General features: G+C 50.6%; 1 protein-coding gene across 1 annotated transcript in view; it reads right to left on the reverse strand.

The window, feature by feature from the left end:
- Positions 1–870: 870 nt before the first annotated feature.
- The window catches only part of RBP1 (retinol binding protein 1, cellular), a 25,451-nt gene continuing 1,159 nt past the window's right edge, over positions 871–25,162 (reverse strand). Inside the window, 3 exon segments of the mRNA XM_008589492.1 lie at positions 871–1,118; positions 2,920–3,021; positions 24,632–24,861. Coding sequence (XP_008587714.1) covers positions 1,065–1,118; positions 2,920–3,021; positions 24,632–24,861 — 386 coding nt within the window. The 3' untranslated portion in view covers positions 871–1,064.

The raw sequence follows: 25,162 nt of genomic DNA on the forward strand, positions 1-25,162 counted from the left end.
CGGGAGCGCCGCCGCGCTTCCCAAGCGGCGCACTTATCCAGTGCGCCCCCGGGCCGGCCTGAAGTTGGCATTCCTGCTCAGCTCATCTCAATCCTAACCCAGTGTTCTTTCCCAGGGGTAAGGCACAGGCTGGGCAGATTGTCAGGTTGACCAAGGGGGTTTTCTGTGTGAATCTTTCCTTTTCCGATTGTTTTCTCTATCCAAGATCTCTCACCTCCCCCTCACTCCCCCTTCAGTTTCCCTGTGTTTATGTAAAGGCACAGCTAGCAATCATTTACACTTTAGTGTGAACACAAGGCTGCTCTTCCTCTTCTAGCGGATTTGCAAGTTATCTCTCATCTGTAATAGTGAATAGAAAGGCATTACACCAGCCCATAGACAGGGTGGGGATAGTCTTGGGGTGGTAAAGTATGTGACACCTGTGAAATCAAATCTAGTAGGTAACTGCCTTTGATCAGGGTTCACCTCATTCTAGCTCTGGGCTTAAAATTCTCTTCAGTTCCATTTCATTCACAAATAATTTTACAGCATCTGCTTTGTGTACAGGGCAGTTATGAAGCCATGGTCTGTTGGTCTAATCTCCCTAACTAGGCTCCAGGGTGGAGAGCATCTTCTCCTGCTTCTGCAGCGCTCACTACACTTTGGCCCCAGTTAGACACACAACACGGTAGGTACTTAATACACAGATGATTGATGTCAGGCCACGCACACCCCAGACCCAAAGCTGTGCCCCTGAGTAAGACATGCACAGGTTCTCAGGACTAAATCTGCAGATGTGTGATCGAATTTCTTCCTTCTGCCCAGGGGTGGCCTCAGAAGCCACAGAGAAAAAGTGGACACAGTGGGTATGAAACGTCCCCCCCAGAAAAATGTCTTGAACAGAGATCACTTTTATTGATATGGCTTCATTTTAAGAAGAGGAAGAGACAAAGCCAAGAGACAGAGTCTGCTAACAGGTGCCTGGGAATGGCTGTCATTTCTGCCCCATGCCATGCCAAGACGATGATGCTGGCCCACATGTCCACACCACTCATTCCTTGAGACCAAGGTCGTCTGCCTGGACATCAGTGCACCTTCTTGAATACTTGCTTGCAGACCACACCCTGCACTCTCATCTCCTGAAACAAAAGCAGATGCTGGTTGTTGGCCAGAGCAAAGTCACACACACTTGGGGCTCAGTGCATCTAGGGGCAGGGACAATGAAAATACTCAGTGGCTGCTATTTTCCCCCAAAAGTTGGTTTAACAAACCAATTATCTGGAAAGTCTGTTGCACTGGATAGTGGAGATCAGTCTCTGCCGCACCCTACAGATGACCTGGCTGGAGGAACAGACGTGGCTTGGAGCTGACCAATAGGACCCTGATACCTCCCCTCCCCCTACCACCCTCGAGGGGCTAAAAGGCTTAAAGAGCTCAGGACTGAGCCTGGGACAGAGTCCATACCCAGGCTTGAAAGATATTGGCTCAGACACATGGCTCACCCTCCAAAGGCTCAACTGGGCACCACAGACCAGGGTTGCAAAGTAGCGTAGCAGGTTTAAGCTTCAGCTGCACGTTGGACTTACCTGGGGAATTTGAAACATGCCTGGGTCCCACACTAACCCAGTTACATCAGTAGCACGTGAGTGAAGCACTGGAATGCTCGTATTAAAAGCCTCCCAGGCAGTTCTGAAATGCAGCCAAGACGGCCCCTGCCCTGCCCACAAGGCCAGGTCCTGCTCAGCTTCTGCTGACTGTGGCCAGGGGGCAATGACAGCAGTACTGCCACGTCTTCCAAGTTATTTTTTGAAAGAGACTGGATATCTGAATGTTTATGTGACATCTTCTAATTTTTAAATGGTTGGCTGAAGAAGTTTGAAGCCTTTTGAGAGCCAAATAAAACAGGCTGATGGCCCCCAGTTTGCAACCTCTGGCATAGAGCCACAAGTGCCAATGGAGATCACTTGATCTGCCCTCTTTGCTCTGTGGTTGAGGAGATAGATGTGTACAGAGGAGACTGGCTCAGGCTCAGGCTCAGGCTCAGAGCCTAGACTCGCTGCATTAGGCTAAGCTGCCTCCAGAAACAATGGCCTCATGCCTCTCCTCTGTGCTCACTTCTCAAAGCTCTTGCAGACCAGAGGAGATCTTCACACAACCCCTATGTGGTAGGATGGCATTTTGCAGATGAGGCTGAGGAAAGGAAGGGACCTATCCAAGGGCACCCGGTGAGTTGCCTGGGGTCAGAACCCAGTCACCTGGACCAGTCTCATCCCGAGGAAGGAAGGTCATTAGGGAGTGCCAAGGAAGGACAGGAATGATAGGAGGTCTCCCCTCAGAGGACACATGTTACGTTAGCTCTCAGGGGCTAAGGCCTCTGCTCTGGATCTGTGTGTGCTTTTCCTAGACAGTGACAGAGTGGAAGTGGCTTTGACCTGAGGTCCCAGGCTGGAGGACAGGGTGAATGGGGCCCTTCCCTGAGCCCCACTCTAAGCTTAGAGAATTCTCCTGGGCTCTGGCTTCTGCAACTCAGCATGGTGAACATATACCTCATTAGGAAGCAAATGCTGGTTCTGCTACTCACTTGATGAGCAGTTTGGGCATGTAATCTAACATTTCAGAACCCCTATGTCCTCATCTCCAAAATACAAGCCATATTCGTATTTTGAGGGAAGAGAAAGATATGGAATGCAAAAGGGCTTATTTAGCTCATGGCTGATGTTTGGTAGAGGTTCCTCCTCACCTCCTCCTTCTGACTGGGTCAGCCTAGATCTTAACAACACACTGCTTGGTCTTTTAAAGTCACTTGAGCACCTCCTCCAGGCCCTTGGAAGAGAAGCTTCAGATCAAGTTCAAGGCCCGGCCATGGTGCCTTGTTCCATCCAGACCTCAGCCTTAACCAGGGCCTCTGGGGGCACAGCCTGGTCTGGCCCAGAAACCTACCAGGTGCAGCTCGTCCCCTTCGATCCACTGGGTCCAGCCGCGCCCCTCCTTCTCACCCTTCTGCACACACTGGAGCTTGTCCCCGTCCCAGCTCACTGTGGTCTGCCAAGCAAGAAGCACAGTTGTCAGTCCTAAGTGAGCAGCCCCCGGGGGCCGGGGGAGGGAGCAGCCTTCAACCTTGATAATTTAGGATGTGCTCATGTCAATTTCATTATATACAATTTTCAGCCTAACACTCCCTGTCCGCCACGTGCTCTTATTTAAGTGTGTAAGTCAGTTTTAAAATTTATGGATTCCTTCATATATTTCACTTAAAAGGGTAATTAGAAAGGAGAAAGTCACTGGGGTGGGGCTGGTCATTGTGAGGGCTGAGAATGGGGCTGGGGGGAGGAGGGGCATCTAAGGGCTGAGCACAGACTGGGAGTGGGTGGTGAGGGATGTTTTTCTGCCTCTTGCTGGAAAAAGCAGACTTCTCAGAGTACTGTGCCCTTCCCCAGACATTTCAAACATTCATTCACTGTATCAGCCTTTGCTAGTTCCTGAGACACCAAAAGACCCCACCCTTGCCCTCAGAGAGCTCTTCCTTTCATGGACAGAAAGACCTTGGATATAAATAACCAACTACATGTACAAATGTAGCTGCTAGTGGCCTGCCTGCTCTACCAGGCACTCCCTGTGCTGTCTCCAAATCCTCATGACTGTCCACTTGGAGCATAGGTTAGCATCTCCGTTTACAGATCAGGTTCCTTACAGATCAGGTCAAGGCACTTGCCAAGCTCACCCAGGTGCTCAGTGATGAGCCTGGTCAGGTCACAGATCTGTGGGGCTATGAGGTCCCCCTCCCCACTGTTCTGCACTGCTTCTTAAAGTGCCCAGTGTCACCCGAGTTATAGGCAGAAGGGGAGGAGGCACTATGCTGGGCCCTGGAGGAGAGGAAAAAGGGTGCTGGGAGAGAGGGGCAGGCCGTCACGAGAGGAAGGCACAGAGATGGGATGGCACAAAGCTTGCTCTGGAGCTCATCAGGTGGGCACCTGGGAACTACGGGGAAAGAGGAGGAAGATCCACCAACCTGTCTGGGCTTGGAGGAGCACAGGTGAGCACTGCTGATACACCCCACCCTCCAGCTCCCACCTGGAGCTATCACATCCTCCCCAAGCACTGTGTGCCTTGCCAGGTGCTGGGCATGCTGAAGAGAAGACAGACAGGAGGAAGAGGCCCAGCCCGTGTCCTTGGGAGATCTCACAGTCTGGTTGGAGCAGCAAGGGCCCACCCAGAAACACAGGGCTCAAAAAAGTGTTGGAATTCAGAGGCAAGACTGTCCTGTCTCCCCAGCATAGCCACTGGTGCATGGTCTAGGTGGGGTCCTGTGTCAAAGAGCTGGGCACACAGGAGCAGTGGGCATCTCTCACACTTGTGGCTGCCTACCTCCTTTTGAATAGCTTTTCCATATGGGGCAGTCCCACATTTTGAGCCCTGCCTCCCCACTGTATGGTCACTGTGTGGCTCCGAGCGAGTCCATCCCCTCTATGGGCCCCTATGTTCCTATCTGACATAAGAGACCCTGGCTTTGGAGAGCTAAGGCTCTTGTGTTCCTAGCCATGCTCCGCTGAGTCAGGACACTCAGCAACAGCCTGACAAGAATTTGGGAGAGAAGGAGAAATCTGGGAAATGGACGTGGAGTAAGTGGGGCCACTCCTTACAGGAGCACCTCCCCCTCCCCCAGACCCCCTGCGTGCTGATCCCTACTGCCCTCTGCTGTCGGGGTGAAGCCTGCAGTGAGACGTGCACAGGGGAGGCAGGTGGGGCCAGGTGTGTCCTGTCAGCTTTCACAGGAGTTAAGTCTGACCTCTGCTGCTGGAGCCTGTTCCCAGAGGGAGATGGGGCACAACAGGATTTGGGGGGTGGCTCCGATCCCTGGCCCAGGGATTCACTCAGAGCACGTGTCCAGCCCCAAGCCAGGGAGAAGGTCCATCCTCCAAGTGAGAACACAATGTGGTTAGTGTCTGATAAGACGTGTCATGGGTGAAGACTATTAACGCGCTCATGCCACAAATAAGATAAGATGCCCACTCACTGGGTGCTTCACCCATGTCAGGCCTGTGAAAGGAAGTGGGGACCAAGAAATCAGTCCTCACCCTCCAGCTGCTCATAAGAACACTCTGTTTCTTCATCAACTGATCTCCTCAATCAGAGACACACGGAAGACTCACTTATTCACAGCTATAACATACACACTTTCGCCTCTTCCAAAAATACTAGTCAATGAGCATACTCACACCCTCTGTATTGGAAAACAGAAAAAATGCTCAAAGAAGAGAATAGTAATAAACAGAACATATGCAGTCTTCTTCAAAGATAAATTGTTCTAACATTTGATGTGTTTTTGTCCAGTCTTTTTTCCTATCAATACACACACACACACACACACACAATTTCTGGTTTTAAAAAATTAGGATTGCATTATTTATGGTTTTGTATCCTTGTTTTTTCATTTAATAGAAGCAATTTCCCACTTCAACAAATATTCTCCATAAGCATTATTTTAATTGTTATATAATACTTGGGAAATGGCTACATAATTTGCAGGGCTCAGCACAAAATGAAAACGAGGGGCCTCTTGTTCAAAAATGATTAAGAATTTTAAGATAGTGACAACGAAGCATTAAGCCAAGTGAGGGGACCTTCCGAGCATGAGGCCCCTGAGGGCATCGGCCTGCGGCCCGTGAAGCTGGCCCTGGCAGTATTCATTGTATATACCTATTGTTACTTAGCTGATGACTTATTCTTGAGCATTTAGATTATTTATAATTCTGTGCTGCTATAAGTAAGACTTGAGTGTATACACAGATTTGACCACATTGTTTTCTTAGAATAAATTGCCAGGGGAGGAATTGTGGCATCAAAGAGTGTGCATATTTTCAAAGCTTTTGATAAGTATCGCCAACCTGGTCTCCAGCAAGCTCATGCCTCTTACCTTTCAACACCAGTGTCAGAGAATGACCATGAAAGAGATGTTTATTAATGGTTAAGCAGGCTTTTGATTCTGGACTATCATGTCACCCTTTTAGATCAGTTGGCATCTTTTAAAAGGGGCCATCTGGATATAAATGATACTTCACCCAAAAGAATAACAAATGGAAGAATTTCAGGCATCATGATAGATTGAGGGGTACAGGGAATAGAAAACCATTTGGGTAGAAAGAAGCCTTTCCTAGAGCCCTACAAATCAGACCTCTTAAAGGGAAGGACCCCTGTCAAATGAATATTCTGTCAGTTTCCAAGGAAGCCCTTTCTCAACCCCAAGCTCCTGTTGACTCTGATCCTGGGCGAGGTGGACAGAGAAGATTATTCTTGTCTGTACTGGATACAGAGGGGTGGCTGACCTCAGAGAGGTTTTGTGACTTTCTCAGTGTTACCCAGCTAACAAGGGAAAGAATTTGGGCTGGAACATGGGCCTTGCATGACCTGGTGCTGCCTGTTTCCAGTGCAAGGCAGGGCACCCAGCAGATGCCTGCTAACATCATGGGAGCTGCAGAAAAACACGGGCATTGTGCTGAGACTCTGAGCAGCCCTCTGGAGGAACACCCTTCAGTTCAGTCCTCCACTGCTGGGTGTGGGTGCTGTGAGTCAGAGAGGGGTCTTAAGAGATCACCACAGAGAAGTGCAGACAGAGAAGTGCTCAGGAGGTCACGGCCTGATGTAGTGAATGCTGTGATTGGGAGAAGAACCGGGGCTGGGGTGGCCACAGGTGGGCTCCTTCTTCTCAGAGGGTTTTAAAAAGTGGGAGGGCATTCCAGGCAGAGTGGCTAAGAACGCATGGTGGGGGGCGGTGAGGGGGAAACGCCAAGCAAGCCAGTGCTGTAGAAGCTGTCCTGGAGTAAAGGAGAGGAAGGGACAAGACTGTTAGGGGCGGGGGTAGGTGGGGCCACAACACCAGACTGAAAAACTTGGATCGCGGCTTGGAGCATGCTTTCAGTACTTCCCTTTGCTGTCTGTGGCCTCACACAGCCACGGGTCTGATCTGCTGGGTGGAACCATCAGGAAGGGCATACACCAGAAGGGCCAGGAAATCTCTTGGGCTGTCCTGCAGGTGAAAGAGGCCTGGAAGTTCAGGGCCATTTACACTGGGCTCCTGTCCCTGCCCCCCCCTACCCTAGACCTGTATCAGGTTGACCTAGTACTGGTGGCAAAGAACATGTTCCTTGGCATCAGACAGAGCGGGGGCCTCTGCTCCTGGCTATGTGGAATGACTTTGGGCAACTGGATTAACCTCTCTGAGCCTCAGTGTCCTAAGCTGCAAAAGAGGCAATACACCTACTGTGGCAGACTGTCCCAGTGGTGGCCCCCAACAAATCCCATGATATTCATGTCCTTGTGAAGCCCCCTCCCACGCTGGATGGCTTTGGCCAGTGGACACTAGCAAGCACAGTGTAAGCAGTGCCTTCGTAAGCACTTGTACGCCTAGGTGTGTCCTCTTGAAGCCTCCCCTCTGGAAACACAGCTGCCATGCTTGAAGGCAGTCTTGGCTATTCTGCTGGAGAGAAAGGCCACGTGGAGAAGGCCTGGAGGACGGGAGCAAGAGAGGCCACGTGGAGGAGAGCTGAGGCACCACACCCCAGCGTGCAGCGGGACACACCACGGCGAGCTGAACTGCCCACTTACCCACAGTCATGAGAATACACGGTTGTTGTTTTAAGCTATTAAGTTTTGGGGTGGTTTGTTCGATGGCACTGGATAAAGAAAACACCTACTTTACCAGGTTGTTCTGAGTATTAGAGAAAATATACATAAAATGCATGGGGCTGGCATATAGGAGGCTCCAGGTAATGGTAACCATGATGCCCAGAGCTTAGATAAGGATGGGGTTTGCTTGTCAAAGGTGGACAATAACTGAAGTCTTTTTCTTTTTTTTTTTTTAAAGAGCTGGAGATTTGTGAGGCAGTGATGAACATGCTATTCATCATGGCTAAAGTTTTTGGAAGCTCCTTCTCCTTCCAGGAGACCTGGATCCCAGAGGAGACCTCACGGAGGCTGCCTGCTGAGTACTGGGACTCTTGCTTCCCCTAAATTTTACTTATTGGTTCAGCAGAACATCCATTTGGAGACTCCCACTGACAGCTGTGATGGCCCAGCGGTGTGATCTAGTTCTCCTGTTTCTACTCCACATTCACTTTTGGTGGGACTGGATTTTTCTGTTTAAGCTTTTGATCTTGGGGAATAAACCAGCCCTTCCCAGAGGATCAGATTTGTCCTAAGAAGAGAAAAAGGGGTGAGGAAAAAGAGAGGATGGCAATCACTTAAAAACAAATCAGAAGAAAAAGGACATAAGTAATGTGGAAAGGGGAATTGGTAACAAGTAATGGTACATCATTCTTTTGTGACACAAAATGTAACTTCTGATTATCAGCCTTCCCCAGGACCCAAGCACTTCTTCTGTGGCCTCCCTCTGAAGTCAGCAGCCAGCCACGCTGGCTAGATCAGGAGCAGTGAACAGTCTGAGACAGCGACTCAGCCGTACCTGAGTGCCGGATCTGAAAGGGTCTTTAAGAGGTCATTCAATCCAGTTTCCCAGATTAATCCAATTAACCAGGGTCTAATGGGAGAATTTCAGGCAGGAGGAGTTCCTGATGCTTTTCGAGTCACACAGAGAAGGCAGATGCCTGTCAGGGTGGGGTGGGCATGGGCACAAGCCCAAGGGACAGGCAGTGCTGCCGCCCCGACCCCTACCATGGGCTCTGGGACCCCACCTTAGAAACGAAGTTCAGATAAATCCAAGGACGAGGGGGAGGGATGGCCACCTTTAACTCACCTCTTCAGCAGTAATTTTAACCCGAGACCACCTGAAAATCTACAAATGGGCTGGAACCCAGGGAAGCTGGTTGTAAAGCAAAGCTGGTCTAACTTTTTTTTTATTAAAAAACAATAATAGCCCCCATCACTTTGGCCTTGTCAGCAGCGTTCCCAGAGAGACGTGCACTAACGGATGAATAAAGGCCGCTTTGCACCACTCTGACAAGGTACTGTCACTTCAAAAGCCATTATCCAGCTCCTGTGACCACTCAGAAACCTCGCCGGAGCTGCTGCATGGGACCCATGACACAGAAAGCCTGGCTTCCCCCGGCAGCCTGAGTGGGCATGTCCAGGGATGTCGTGAGGCCCACTTGCCCCATTCAGGTGACTAGTACTGGAAGTGACAGACAATTCCCACTGAATGGAACCATCTCTTGGTAGTGACCTGGCATAACCTACAAATGCTGGGACTCAACTTGGCTGTCAAGAAAGTTGTGACATTTGTTGACACTTCCATATGCCCCAAACACGCACTGTAAAGAGCTGGGGACGATCAACCACTCATGTCCCGCCATACCTTTCCTCACAGCCTGAGCAGTCCCTCTGCTTATGGACCCACCTCTGGGGGCTAGACTGAATTTGCTGTCTGTGGTTCCACAGGTTGTAAGAGGTGAGTCCTTGCCCACGATGACACTGCCTGCAAAGGCGAGAGCCAGCACTGACCCAAGACTGCCTCCAAAACCCATGCTCTTCATGAAAGATTTGTTTTGTTTAATTTTGTTTTTGTTTGTTTTGGAGGCTGGCTGGTATGGGATCCAAACCTTTAACCTTGGTTTTATCAGCACCACATTCTAACCAAGTGAGCTAACTGGCCAGCCCCCAGACCCATGCTCTTTAGATATGAGGGTAAAATTTAAAGCTCAAACAGTGCATAGATACTTCTTATACATAATGTGAATTGCTAAAAGATGCAATTGGCCTTTCCTCCAAATTTGATTTTAAAGTGTGCTTTTCCATTTGAGGACAAGCATATTGCTGGGGCAATTAGAAGGTTTTCAGCCTCTGGTGCTTGTGTTAAATAAGCACTCAGGTGGGAAGGCAGGGAAGTTAGCAGAACCTGCCAAGGGCCAGGTACTGTGCTGGGAACTTTCCACAATGTTTCACTTAATCTTCTGGCCTTAGAGTTGATAATGATTAGGCATATGGAAAGAACCAGCCCATCCTCTAGGGCTCAGGGTGGAGCCATGACGTGCACCCAGGTCTCTCTGGCTGAGAAGGCCACAAGCTGCCCGAGAGGCCAAGGCAGGCGAGTGGGCAGGGGTGGGTCTTCTCCTGGGCCATCGCTGGGGGGCTGGCAAAGATCTAAAATCAGCATATTCAAGGGGAAAAGCCAATTTCACTCTAAAGTAGATTAAAATTAAATTAATAAGCCCTGAAAATGTGAACAAGTAATTAGAGACATAAAAGCTGTTAAAAGCAACCACTATGAACCAGTAAAGCCACACCACGGCCTCTGCGGGCATGAAAGAGCGCAATTCCAGCAGTGTGAGACGCTAACAGCAAATGAGAACACGATTCTTTTTTTTTTTTTTGTCTTTTTTCGTGTCTGGCAACGGACTGCAACCCTCAGTGTCGCACCCGTACCGGACCGGGACCGGCAACGGGATCGCAACCCTCGGTGCTGCGCCCGCCCCTCGCTCAGCCAGTGAGCGGGAACCGGTCTGTATGTGGGATCCGAACCCTCGGTGGGAGCGCCGCCGCGCTTCCCAAGCGGCGCACTATAGCAGTGCGCCACCGGGCCGGCCCGAGAACACGATTCTTAGAACAAGCAAAGTGAGAAAAGGTTATGACTGATAATCCTGATGTGTTACCTTTTTTTTTCCTTAGACATTCTATAAAGTGCTTAGAATCACTTCAAACTCTGTGCTCAAGGCCCCACGGGGGGCAGGGGTGGGGGGAGAAACAGGGCTGGAGAAGGTCACAGGGCCCTGTGGGAGCACGCTCTTTAATTCCAGGGGCCTAACACCCAGGGAGGCCCTAATGCTGGGCTGCACCAAGCGCTGCCATGGAGCGACTCAGCCTGGAGGGAAGGTGGACATGTCAACTAGCAGTGACACCACTGTGTTCTGTGCTGGGTGGGTGATAGCACCCAATCCAGCCTCGGGGTCAGGGAAAGCTTTCTGGTGGAAGTGGTAGCATTACTGTCATTGTCACTGTCACCATCACCATAACAACATGCATTGAGTACTCACATGTGCCGGGTAGGGTATTAAGCAAACTGTCTGTCATGTCTGTTGATTCCTTACAAACCTCCTGGAGCAGGTATACTTCTCCCCATTTTACACATGTGGAGACTGAGGCCTGAAGGTCACCAGCCATGAAGTGGGAGGTGAGATTTGACTCTCGAGCCTGTGGTCTTGGCTACTGCTGACCCTTCAGTGAGCACGGTTCTGTGCAGGGCAACAGCTCGCGACAGTCATGGATCCACACCTCCTGCACACCAGCCGTGGTGCTGGAGAGAGGGTGGGAAGGTGAGGACCCTGCTTTCACAGGCTCACTGACTGTCAGAGAGAGACCACCAGCAGAAAGGTAAGTGCTGGGTAAACAGAGGTGCCGGAGGTTATGGATGTGGGATGACGCCTCATAAGCCTCTGAGGTGGGGGCAAAGGCCCATCAAGGCAGGCTTTCTGAAGGAGGAGGTAAGGCTAGAAGAAATGCTGGAACTGACGCCAGAAAACCCCACGGGAGTCAGGTTAAACAGGAAGAGGAAGAAAAGGAACGGGAACCCCAGGCAAAGGGAACAGCATGGGCAGACGCAGGGAAGTTGGGCAGCTGGGGACTGCATGAGGGAGGCTTCCAAATAGGCTTTGTCCGCTGGACCCTTTTGGCATGAGCCTCCCTGTGAGGCCTGACCCTGTAGCTCCAACCCCAGAATTTACTGGGGAGATGGCTCACAGCCTCTCTTCTTCCTCATTTCATGTCTTCACGGCTCCAGCTGGTCAAACCTGGTGCCATGGCAAATCCAGATACTTGCTTGTCTGGCAGGCAGAGTTGGCTCTGCTACCTTGGCCAGTGCAAGGACTCAATCAGCCTGTTATCAGTTCCTCCAGCTCAGGGTGGGGGTGGGGCTATAGAAATAAGGGATGGGAAGTCCTGCCAGAGAGTGCTCAAAGGGGCACTGGAGGCCTTGCCCCTCCATGGAAGCATCTGGCCTCTATTTTCTATCTTTTAAGGCAAACAGAAATAAACAGCTCCCAGAAGATAAGAGGTGCTAGATTGGGATGCAGGCAAGAAGGGGCAGGTCAGGATGTCTTGACCGAGAGCTCCTTCGAGTCTGGGATCATTTTATTCACTGCAGTGTACCAGTCCCCACCTTAGAATCTGGGGCAGAGAAAATGTGCATTGCCATTTGTTGAATGAATGAATGGCAGAAAACATTCTAGGAGTACGTATAATTTTTCAGGTAATAAACACCCCTTTTCTTTTTTTGTGTGTGTAAGACAAAATATCTCAGGCCATATGGCTGCTTATTGTTGCACAGATCAGCCTTATAGAAGTGAATTAGCCATTGGCATGACTTGGCCCTGACTCTCTCAGGCTCAGAGTGTTCAGGCACCATGCCCAGAGCCACAGAGTCAGGAAGGGTCCCCTGACTCTTAAACCCTGAGCCATGGTTTAAACCCCCTTCTGCCTGACTATGAGCCCATGGCCTGCCCATTGTTCCCACATGAACATTTTGCTGCCATGGGTCTGGCCTAGCAATAGGTCAGTGGCTCACCTTCCCAAGCTGGGCATTCAGAAGGGACATAATGACAGCCTTGGACAGAGGCAGGCCTTACTCCAATCCATCCCATTTCTTTCCAGCTGGGTGACCCTGAGCAATCCACTCCACCTCTGAGTCTCCATTTCCTCATCTGCAAAATGGGGCTGGTGAGCCCTGCACAGAGGCAAGGCGTGACAGGGCCCTCGCAGTGCAGGACACATGCGATACTCGGTAAGCAGTAGCCCCCCTCCCCCTGTTCTCTGTGGGTGTGGGGAGGCACATGCCCTTTCAGGCCAGCCTCTGCTCTTGTAACCCTGCTCGCTCTTCTCTGGATGGCCAGGTGTCCCTTCACACATGTCACCACCCCAGAATTTGCCTTTTGGAGGCCGGAGATCATAGGGTGAGAGGATGAATACTAACAGCTCATACGGAGGGGGCAGTTGCACTGCAGGTTTTTCCACACACCGTTCATCTAATCATCACCGTAAAGTAGGTGTCCCCTACTTTATAATCATCCCATTGCCCAGACAGTTAAAGGCACAGAGAGATGAGATAACTTGCCTGAGGCCACCCAGTTTCTAGGGGGCAAAGATGAGATTCCACAGATGATGGTCTAGCTCCAGAGCTGAACCGGGTACATATGACTCAGGCAGACTTCCAGGCTCCTGCCTCGGAGGGGTTCAGACTGTGCACCCAGCACGAGCACAAAGGAGGGCCAGGAGCAGCTGCCTTCAGCCCTTGAAGCTGGGGTTCTCACCAGCAATGCGGCCTCCGAGTTAGGAAGGATGGGATGCAAACCAGACTCCACTCCTGACAGCTGCTGATTATAGCTCACAACCCCGCTACTTCATAGGGGGATGCTGCATTTTAGACTTCAAAAGCCACACAGAGAAATTAATCCAGAGCTCTGACCCTTAAAATAACAATTGTCACTTCTCTTCCTGGAACAATCTGGGGTCAGATTGCCTGGATCAAATCCTAACTCCACCAGTTACTTGATCTCAGACAAGTAACATCTCTGCTCTGTGTTTCATTTTCTTCATATGTAATATCGGATGTATTTTGGCACTCATAGAATTGTGAGGTTTAATGCATGAGAATTAATGCATGGGAAGTGCTTATAAGAATTCCTGGCACATGGGAAAAATACCCAACATCAGCTATTATTAAAGGACAGGTAGACTGCGCAGCAATACAGTCAATGATTGCCATTTATATTGTTCGAGGTTCTGCTATTTTCACTTAATACTCATTTAACAAACACGCTGGAGCCCACTGTGCTCTGGAGATATGCAGGTGTGAGTCCGTGTTGTCTAGAATCTCAGACACATTAAAAAGCATCACTGGGACCCTAAGAGTAGCTTCTACAGAAAGGGACCACCATGGGGCAAAAGGAGAGGACGGTAGAAAAAGAGAGACGGGAAATCAGGGCAGTACCAGCGAAGCAGTTAAGCCTGGGCTGGGTCTTGACCAATGGGTAATTTTCATCCTAGGGGAAGAGGCAAGGGGACTTATCCTAGGGAAGTGAGCAGATAGATGCAAAGAGGACTGTGCGCGTGGGCACCTGCAAATGGTGGGATGGGGCTGGGGGGCAGGCGGGGCCACATCCTGCAGAGACGAGTGCTGTCTGGCCTTTACCTGCAGCAGTGAGAGCCCTTGGGGGCTCTGAGCTGGGGAGGAGTGTGATCTGGTTCCCTTTTTAGAATGTGAAGGACGGACTGAAGTGTTGCAGATGGCGGAAGGGAGATCCGTGTGAAGATAGTACAGTAATTAAATGAAACAATCCATGGCAAGCGCTGAGCCTAGCACATAGTAAGTGCAAGAGATGTTAATTGTTATTATTATTACAGGCAAGAGAGATTCAGAGCAGTGGGGACCGGGAGAAGGGAGAGAGATGTTAAAAAGTAGAATCTATGGAACTCGTTGACTGCCCGTAAATGCTTTTCATTTATCTTCACAGCGATCATTTACATGGCTACATAGTGGTCCATGGAATTAAAAAGCCACAGTCTTTCTAATCACCTAGAGTTATTCGGCATTTAGGAACACTAGCAGGAGGCAGCCTGTTCTATAAAGCACGCACAGTCAGGAGTCAGAGATATCTTTAGTCAAATCCCAAGGCTACAGTTAACCAGTAGTGTGAGCCTGGGCACGACCTTTGGTCCCTGTCTGTAACGTGGGAGTGGCACCTCCTCTCCAGGACTGTTGTTGAGTTAAGTAGATATACAGAAAGCGCTAGGGCAGGGCCCGCCACATACAGGCCCTCAGATATGGTTATGTCTATGTGGGTTACGGATTATTATCATCACAGAGCTACAAACAAACACCTTTGTACAAAATAGATATGGATTTTTGTTTCTTTTGGATGATTTTCCTGGAACATAATCCCATAAGTGGGATCTCTGAGTCAAAGAGTAGGGCGATTTTCTGACTCATCGCACATTGTCAGACAGGATTTAAAAAAATTTTTTTTGTTTTCTGAGTGCAGGGCCAGTTCCATAGGAAAGGCAGCAAAGGTGGGTTCTGGAGCCTGGGTTCTCGCCCCAGAGTACTCCTGTGTTGTCCTCGGACCCTCAGGTCAGGAAAGAAAGAGGGAAGGAAGATAGGGGTGAAGGAAGGAAAGAAGGAAGGGAGGAAGAAAGAAAGGAAATAGAGAAGGAGAGAAGGAAGGACTCATCAATATCCCTGTATTAAAGGCAGCCAGGACTCTAAGGTGTTTGTATACTAAAGAAAACACCTAGAAAAATCGTTGGATGATTAACCAAAATGCATGCACTCTAGTGGTGAAATTTCAGACAGTGTGACACATACCTGGGGTTCATCTTTGGAGGGCAAGGGTGGTGTGTGCGTGTGAGTGTGCGTGTGAGAGCGTGTGCGTGCACACTGTGGCACAGCTCAATTTATAGAACAAAGACAGCTACAAAAGTGGTTCCCAGGAAGGAGGCTACTGTGAACCAGGCACAGTTCTTTCTCTCAGGGGAGTTTTTAATCAACTCCAAATCCCAGAGCCCAAGTGAAATATCTGCAGTAGACCCAGGGTGCAGGGGCTGCTTTCCAGAGGAAGACTATCGCAGGGGTGGGCTATCCTGAGAAAAGCGCAAATTCACTCAATGCTGTTTCCCTTCTAGGAAAGGGGCTCTGTCGGTGGATGCCTGGAGGACTTCCTGGCCCACCCACATCTTCCGGTTCCAGGCTGTGTGATTCACTGTGAGGGCCCACAAGTCCTCAGGCTGGGATGGTAGACCACACTGAGTGGTTTCAGCTACTGATCAGACCTGTCTATACGGGACTTTGGAGGGGAGTGCAGGGCTGGAGGTGAAGCCCTGGGCAACCCCAACACTTTTAGGCTTTCCCACAGGACTGTCCCTTTCCCCTTCCAACCCACAGGCCAGCCTCCCAAGCCGGGCCCAGGGAGGTGAGGAGCTCCCACCCCAACTGCAGAGGCCAGGCTCCAGGCTGCTCCTCTCCCATCCCCACAGGATTAGTCAGAAAGAAAACAGCCCCACCCTGACAGGCCTCCAAAGGTTAACCAAAGAGTCATGTTCCAACCCCACTGAGCATCACTGTGTGCCAGGCCCTGTGGTAACAGCTTCGCACGCATACAGCACACTGAACTTTTCTAAAGTGTCTGCCACCCCACGTGCTCTTGTAAACCTTGCCATGTCCCCAGTGAGACATGGAGTCTAAGTCTCCTCCCCTTGAAGATGGGTGGGCCTTCATGACTGCTTTGACCAACAGAGTATGACAGACCTGTTGCTATATGAGTATGACTTCAGAGGCTCGGTAGTTCATAAAAATGTCTTGCCTTGTTCTGTTGAGATTCACATTCTTGGAACCTAGCTGCCATGTTGTGAGGAAGCCCAAGCAGGCAGTAGAGAGTGTGTGTGAGTTAGCTATCTGGAAAGATGATCCTCCAGCTCTCAGCTGACAAGCACGTAGTAGGGACAAGCCATCCCCTCTGAGCTTTGCCCAAACTTCAGATTCATGAACAAAATAAATGACTGTTGTTGTGTTAAGGCACTAAGTTTCAGAGTGGTTTGTTACATGGCAGTGGAGAACTAAAATCGTTCATCACCACAGTGAATTCTCACAACAATTCCATTAGGTGGGCACTACCACTGGCTCCTTTATACAAATGAGGACACTGAGGCTCAGAGGGATAAAGTGCCCTTGCCAAGGTAACACAGCTGGAAAGTGGAACCAGGATTCAAATCCAGGTCTGTCCCAGAACCAAAGCTTCTAATTGCTCTGTTGTTCCCCATGCTTGTCCAGATGTCCATGCATACTCTATAGGTATCACTTACTCAGACCCTCACTTGCAAACCATCACGGGCTGCTGTAAGATTGGTGTCTATAGGACAGGGAGTCTACCCTCCACCCAGGAGCAGGGCTGCACCCCTCCACTCTCCTTCATGCCCCAGAACTGGGCATCTTTAACCCCAGCACAGATTCATTATGCTGAATCATGATGAGAACATCACAGGAACTTGGGCATGAGCCAGCCCTCTCCCTTGTTTTTCTTTCTTATTAGTTATCAAAAGCATGGTCCTTGAACCAAAAACGTCAGCATCATCTGGGAACTTGTTAGAAAAACAAGTTCTTGAGCCCCACCCCAAACCTGAATCAGAAGCTCTGGGGTAGGGCCTACTCAAGTTTGAGAGCTACTACTATAACTTCTTATGTGGGTCTTACTTAACCCATGATTTCTGGAGTCCGAATGGCTTAGGATGTTTTCAGACCCAAATAAGAGGAAACCAGTTCAAATAGTTTAAGAGGAAAGAAAGGGAATATACGGGTTAAAGTACACAGAAAGCCTAGGAAGGGTGTCAGTGTAAGGAACTCTAGTAACACTCAGTGTTGCATTCTCTCTCTCTCTCTCTCCTCTCCTTCTGTACTGGCCTCATCTTATTTTTCCTTTGTATTGGATTTCTCCATGCAGCTATAGAAGGTGGGGTAGGGGACTGGTCTCAGAGAGCTCCAATTTTATGTCATACCAGCTTATCAACTTTCTTTTTTTTTTGTCCTTTTTGAGACCGGCCGCATCGCACTCAGCCAGTGAGCGCTGTGAGCACACCGGTCATCCCTATATAGGATCCGAACCCGCGGCGGGAGTGCTCCTGCGCTCCCAAGCGCCGCACTCTCCTGAGTGCGCCGCACTCTCCTGAGTGCGCCACGGGCTCGGCCCTATCAACTTTCAAGAGAATAGAACTCACCTCTCTCCCAGGGCCACTAAATTAAGTCCCAGGAAAGGATGTGATTGGCCCAGCCTGGGTCAGGTGCACAATCATGTGACAAGGCTTGGGACACTGATCATTCTAGCAGAAGGTGCTCACAAGAGGAGAGACAGTATACTGTGATTTGCAGCCCTACCAGGACCCACAAGGTAAGTAGGGGTAATTCCCACCAAAATAAGGAGGTGCTTCTCTGGGTGGGGGGTGGGGGATCAATGTTGGTCAGAGAAACAAACGGCTGTAACTCACCCAACAAACACTTGCTCATCAGAAGTGATTATGCCTTGGCCCTTACTCTGGGGTGTCAGAAGGGGCCCTGGCCCTGTTCTGCACATAGTAGGGTGGCTTTCCAAGACCCTGTCTCTTCTACTATCTCAATGGTCCTCTGAATTTGCCATGTGAGACAGGAAGGCAGCAATCATGACGCCCAATCTGCAGATGTGAAAACAGAGGCAGGGTGCCTAATCATCTGAAGTCACCCTGTCAGCTAAGTAGTAGAGGAAAAGTCAAAACCAGATGTTCTGACTCTATGACTAGTTCTCCTTCTACTCATCCTAGGCCTTGTCCATGCTGCCCGTACTGACCTCCACACTGTGATGAGACTCACAATAAGGAACTGAGGGCTGGCCCTCCACACAGCTCTGGGAGAAGCCTTATGGTTGGGAGCTTTATAAACAAACTAGTCAGAATCCTTCCTCGGCCACCAGCTAGCAGGTGACCTTTTTAGCAGGGCTAAAAAAGTATTTCTCCTCTCCGAGTCTCAGATTCTCCTCTGAGAAATGGGTACAATGATACTTATAGAATAGCATTTGTTGTGGGGACCAAAGGAGAAAAAGTACTAAAGGCACTCGGTGCAGGCATGACACTCTAGTAAAGATTCAGCACGTGTTATTTTCCTTTGTTCCTGCCTAACAAAAATCAAAACCCAATAAACCAGTGTGATTTTTGAAAGCTACTTTGTGAATTTTATTTGGGTTGCTCTAATTCTTCTTTTCGTAATCCTCAAAAGCATGCTGCTGATTCTGATTTCAAAGGTCAGAGAACTTTAGTTAGGCATGAAAGAGACCTTGTGTTTCCATCCTGGAAAGGAACCAGCTGAAGGCCGGTGTCTGATCTGGGCAGGGCCAGCTCTCAGAAGGCTCCCAAATCCAATGACATTCTCAGCTCTGCAGCCCAGGGAGCTAATTTCACCACTGGCATGGTATTTTTTTAAAATAAGAACAACAACAACAAAATATCTCTTTAATGAGTCAGGGATAGGATTAGAAAGTTGGCAAGAGTTGAAACCAAAATGCTAACAGCGGTTTGATGGATTTCATGTATTACCACATACAATGAGATGGATGGATGGAGAGATAAATGAACGTAAGGAAAGAAGTCAGGGAGGAAAGGAAGGAAAACACAGATAGTTAAAAAAGAATTCAGAAAATGCATGATAGTGCTGATATGGAAAGATGCCTAAGAAATATCGTTGAGTAAAACAAAAAGTATGTGCAGAGAGGTGGATAATCTCCTTCTTTTCTCTCTCTTTCTTTCTTTCTGCTTTAGGTAGAACTGACCCATTAATAGATAGATAGTTTATATCTATCAGGAAGATTTCTGGACAAATCCACCAGAAACGGTAACAGTGATGACCTCTGGGGAGTGGGAATAGGGCCAAGTGGGAAGGGGTCCTTTCTCTTATGCTGCTTGAATCTTTTTCCTTTTATAATAAAAACAAAGAAAGCGAGAGGGGGCGGAGAGCTGGAAGCGGAAAGCAGGCCCTGTGGAGGGTCATCCAGAGTTCAGAGCTGGACACAAGGCAGGGGAGGAGGCTGCAGCCAGTGGAGGCGGCCCGGCCTCTGCGTGAACAAAGCTGCCTCCTCTGGGAAAACCGACCCAATGTCCACGGTGGGAGGACAAACGGCCCTTCTGCCACTGCCACGCAGAGCAGCGTGCACGGCTGTGACTCCTGGCAGAGGCTCAGGTTTCTCCCGCAAAAGCTGCTCACACTGAGGGGAGTTGGGGACAGAACCAAATCATTTTGAGGAACTCCCTTGTCTGGAAGTAGGGAACACTGTTTGAAGTAGAGGAGCACCTTCCTTTTCAGGCCCCCCCACCCTGCCAAAGCCCACAAATCATACTGGTTTCTCACTGGGCCTGATGCTATGTCTTAGTGCAGGAAGGCGCACAGGAAGCACTGGAGAAAAGCCCCGCGCCTGTGCAGCCAAGCCCAGCCTTTACATATTTCCACCGAATGACAGCCCCCGCTGCTCGTGGGTCATGTAAAATCTGAGTAGACCAGGCAGGAAATGTGGGCTGAGTGATCCAGGACTACACAGATCTCCATCCCTCCACCCCTCAGCTTGGGGAGAGAGCACAGAGCCCCTTTAGGTGGTTCTGGGCACAGATTGCCATGTCACAGGGGCCAGACAGTGCACTAAACCGACCAGTGGCCCATGGCCCTCTACACCTAATTTTACAGTTTTTCCAGTTTCTACAGAGATGCAGGTACAGAAATGTCTCTTCACTTCAAAGGAGAGGTTCTCAAACTTTAGTTGCCTCAGAACCCCTGTAGGACTTATTGAAACACAGAGTGTCTGCCCCACCCCCAGGGTTTCTGACTCAGTAGGCAGCGGTGTGGCAGAGATTTGTATATCTAAGTTCCCTGGGCTGCTGCTGCTGCTGGCTCTGCTTTAGGTCCCACTGCTCTAAAAGAATGCACAGTGCAATGACAAATGGCCGTTTGATCCTTGACTTCAGGGAACAGGGTGTGGTGAGGACCTGGGAGTAAACTAGAGAATGTCCCATGTAAAGGGGAGAACTGTGACAGCATTCCAGGGGTCCACATGGTACAGGATCAGTCACCCACTGTTTTCAGCTCTCTCGATTTTTTTTTTTTTGGTAAGAACATCCAGAAATACGGATTTTTCTATGAAATCTTACGATCTTTGGCAATCATTGGCGATTGACTGAATTTTTTCAAACACTGTGCAGGCCAAGTGAAACACAGGTGCAGGTTGGATTTCACCCTCTGGCTGCTGTCTTAGAATACAGATAAAGTTCCCACGAAAAAAGGCAGGATCAGAGATCTCTGAGCCAGCAAGCCGCTGGCCCTTTGGGAAAGGATGCTGGCTGGGCAATGCCTCTGCCAGCAAGGGCTCCCCGAAGCCTGTGAGGGTCCCGTCTGGGCTCCCTGTCAGGTCCTTGGGGCTGTCCCATCCCTGGCCACATTTTGCACTCTGTGCAGACTTCACCTCTCTCACGTCCGAGACCCTGCCCAGCCAGGCTTTTTCTGACCTGTGGAACTTTGTGCACTTGCTTCCCTCTGCCTGGAATGCTCTTATCCTTCTGTCCACATTTACCCTAATTCTTATCTGTCCTTCAGGGTCCTGCTCAGTTGTCACCCCCTCTGGGACCTTCCCTGACTGCTGCTCTCCCACCCCCAGCTCTGCTCTCTTGGTCCACTGTGCCCCATCATGCGCTGGGCTGTAACGGCCTGATTGGACCGTCTCCTCCACCAGCCTGGGCATCCAGGAGGCCTCGCCAAGCCCAGGGCCTGGTGTGGGAAAGGTCCGAAATAACATGTGCAAATGCTGCTCCCTTGGCCTTGGCCTTTCACTCATCCCCCTCTGTTTGCCTGGCTACTTCCTGTTTATCCTTCAAGCCACAGCTCAGACTTGACTTCCTATGGCAACCTTCCCCAACCTCCCAGACCAGGGAGGGGTGCTTCTCTGCCCCACCAGCACACTGTCACACTGCAGTGTGACTGGCTGCTTTGGTCTACCTCCCCCTACACTGAATTCCACGAGAGCAGGAATCGTGTGTGATTCACCTCACTGACACAGGGGCTACAAAAACAGTCCACACCGTGAAATGCTCGAAGAGCTCAGGGAGGAACAAACAGGACAGATGAAGGAATGATCCCAGGTGAGAATCGGCTCCTGTAATGTGCTGGGAACAAACTCCTCCAGGCCGCCGTTCCTTGCTGGTGGGTGCTGAGCGTGTGGGGCTGATGGGCAGTGGTAAAAGTGATCTCAGGCAACCACCTCGCCTGGGACCTGTGGGGGCCCTTAGAGACCTCAGCCAGGGTGGCCTCTTGGCAACTGGCTCCCCTCCTTCACGGGCCTCAGGCTATAATTCTATTACCCTACACCATCCCCAGCCGTGCTCTTCGGTGGGGTCCAAAGCTGTACACCATGCAGTGAGCAGCCCAGAGAGAAGGCCCGAACACAGCAGGGGGGCTGTCCCACCTCCCAACAGACATCGACAAGGTGAGAACATGGCAGTCTACTTAGAAGTGGGCCTCCCTGAGTCCTGGTGCAGCAGAGGTAACCATGAGTTCTGGCCCAATTTCATCTAGTTTGTCCAGCTGCTGAGCTCCCTTGTCTGCTCACCTACCAGGGACCTGATGCCGTGTTGAGAAAAGCCACTGACCCTTTCTTTGTGTCCCAAACCCTTCCTTCCACCCCCCTTTACTTTTACAACTAAGTGCAGAAGTCACCTCCTCCCAAAATCCCTCTGGGGTCCCCTCAGAATCCCCCACCCCCACCCCGTGCTTCCCTTTGTCATCCCTGAGCAGGCTGTTGTGACCGTTAGTGTGTATGTGTCCACCACGAAGACTGTGATTTCCTGGACCTGGGGGACTATGACTTGCTGTGCAGTCTGCCTGGTGCGGTGACTGGTGTGTGGGGAAGCAGCATGTACGGTGCAGTGGTTGACTCAAATCCTCTCTTGCCACTTACTGAACCTCCCCAACGTCACACAGCAAGAAATCCTGCCTCAGTTTTCTTATCTGTAAAATTGGGTTAAAAAGGGTGTTGGGAGAATTGAGTTAGTATAAAATGTGAGCAGTACCTGGCACACAGTAGGACTTGATGGGCCCTCACTAGTATTGCTGGGGATCAGCACAGGTTTCCCCATTAGTGGATGAGGGAGGGAGTGAAGATAATTAGCCAAGTACAGGCCAGCACATTCCAGAGTTGCAGTGACCCAAAATACTGACACACTCGATGTGTGCTGTGAGGGGCCCAAGAGTGGGCTGGGGACAGGTATTATTCTTGGGGAGCAGAGTTCCATGCAGTGGGCCAGGGAGCAGGTCTTGGCCAGTGATGAGAAAGACCCTGTCTGTAGATCTTTTTTCCCATGTGAGCCATATGGAAGATTAAAAGACCTTGAGACTTTTATTAAAGGCACAACCTGACACTTCCCTACAACAGTAGTGTTTTCTCTAACTAGGGGCCCCTCCAGCGACACTCTGCTGACCACCCCTTCATCCCCACCGTTCAAACTGCAATCCTGACTGCCCGCGGATGAACAAGCAAGGTGGGGGGAGGGGTCCTCCACACCGGCAACTGTTCAACCACAGCGCTAACCAATCTCGGCTGTCAAGGCCATCAGCAGTGGAGCCTGGCAGGGAGCAGGAGTGTGGGCTCCTCATCAGAATGCCCAGGGCTTGAGTCCCATCTCCACCGTCTCTTGCATCTCCTCCCCTCTCTGAGCCTCAGCCACTGCATAATATGGGGTTAGCAATTACCTTGGATTGCATGAATGTCCCCCCCAAAACTTGACCTCCACTGTGACAGTGTTAAGAGGGTGGGAAATGCTACTGTGGTACTGGAAAGATGGGGCCTTGCAGAAGTGATTAAATTGTGAGGGCTGTACCCTCATGGATGGATTGATCCATTCTTGGAACAGTGGGTGCAGTTCTGAGGGTTTTAAAAGGAGAGTGCATGAGGAACTTTCTTTCTCTCTGCTCTGCCATTTTCTGCCATGTGAAACCCCTGCATTGCTGTAAAGCCACCACCAAGAAGACCCTCACCAGATGTATTCCCTGGACTTTGGAATTCCCAGCATCACAAACTGTAATAAATTTCGTTTTCTTACAAATCACCCAGTTCCACGTGTTTTGTTTTAAGCTACAGAAATGGATTAATACACTAATCCTCCCCCACTGGGCTGTGGTGTAAAATGACGGACACAGTACAGGTAAAAACCTTTGGTAAATGGGGGTAGGGTGGCAAGGGTCCCATCAATAAGCAAGGTGGCTCTTGGGGATGAGCTCTGGACCCACAATTATGAAAGGGAGACGAGGAGTCCCCTGACTACCCAGCAATGTTGATGGAGGCCTGGGGCTGACCTTCCGGAATCTGCTGTGGCAGCACTAATTGGGTTCTCCAGGTCACCAGCTTCCCACACTCGGGGAGGGAGGCTCATGGCCCTCCCCCTCCCCCACAGCTACTTCCTCTGGCCTGGGCTGCAGGGGCACTGACCTCCTGAGTAGGTGCTGGCTGCAAGGTTCAAAGGAAGCTCAAAGGGCAATGCATGACAGAGTGGGCAGGGGACAGCCAGCAGCCAGATCTCAGCTTTGGGGTGAGAATAGACAGGTGAGAGGGCTTCCAGCAGAGATCAAGGTCCCCTGCTTCTTAGAGTGACTTCACCTAGGTCACACAGGAAGGTTACACTTCCAAGGGGTTCCCTGTGTTTCTTCTTTCTTTCTTCCCTTTCCCCTCTTCTTCCTCCACCAGCTCACAGTTAGCCGGAGAATAGAGGAGACTGACTTGCTTGGAATTCCAGCCTAGCCTCTCCCAAGTTATGTCATTCCAGACATGTTATTTCACCTCTTTAAGACTTTCTTCACCTCTAAAATGGGCATACCCACATCTCCTCAAAAGTTGTGTGAGCTTCGGTGAAGTCATGTGTATAAAGCAACTGGCAGAGTGCCTGGACACAGTGGAGACGCAACACACCACCGCCTTCATAATGACTACCACCCGGCTGGGATGGAGCAGGGTGCTTGATGAGTCAGCGCTGCCTACCTTGGGGGCTGGGAGTGGGAAGATCCTGGTCTCGGTCTCTTAAAACACGCCCCCTCCCCCTCCCTCCCAACTAACGCAGGCCTTGGTTAGGCACCCTGGGCAGGGGACACCGGGTGCACGCGAATCCTCACCATGCATTTGCGGTCATCTATGCCCGTCAGATCCTCCTCAAACTCCTTCCCAACCTGGAAGTCCATGATGTAGTTCCTAAAAGTGCTCAGCGTGCGGATAATCATATGGTCGCCGTCCTGCACGATCTCTTTGTCTGGCTTGAGCAAGTTGGCGATTTTGCGCAAAGCCACATTGACATCTGCAGGGAGTGCGGGGACAGAGAGTTGGCAGGAAAACTCAGAGAACCGTTCTCAAGGTAGCGGGGGGCCCCAGGAGCCCGCTGTGCCCGGGAACAGCGTTGGGGTTCCCCGCTCGCTTTGCGCTGCCTCTGCGCGCAGTCGCGGTGCCTCTGTTTGGGGCAACAAAGTTTGCTACCCTCGTGCTACCCTTCTAAACGCAAACTAGTAAACCAAGGCAAGCTCTGCTCATCCGATACCCAGGCCCGGAGCCCACGGGCACACGCTTGCCGCCGACGGACCCTAACGACGCTGGACCCCTCCGCGCGGGGCTGGGGACGCGCTTCCCGGCGGCCGAGCCAGGCGGCGGCCCCG

The sequence above is a fragment of the Galeopterus variegatus genome, unplaced genomic scaffold (genome assembly GCF_000696425.1).
Source record: "Galeopterus variegatus unplaced genomic scaffold, G_variegatus-3.0.2 Scaffold5478, whole genome shotgun sequence".
Lineage (NCBI taxonomy): Eukaryota > Metazoa > Chordata > Mammalia > Dermoptera > Cynocephalidae > Galeopterus > Galeopterus variegatus.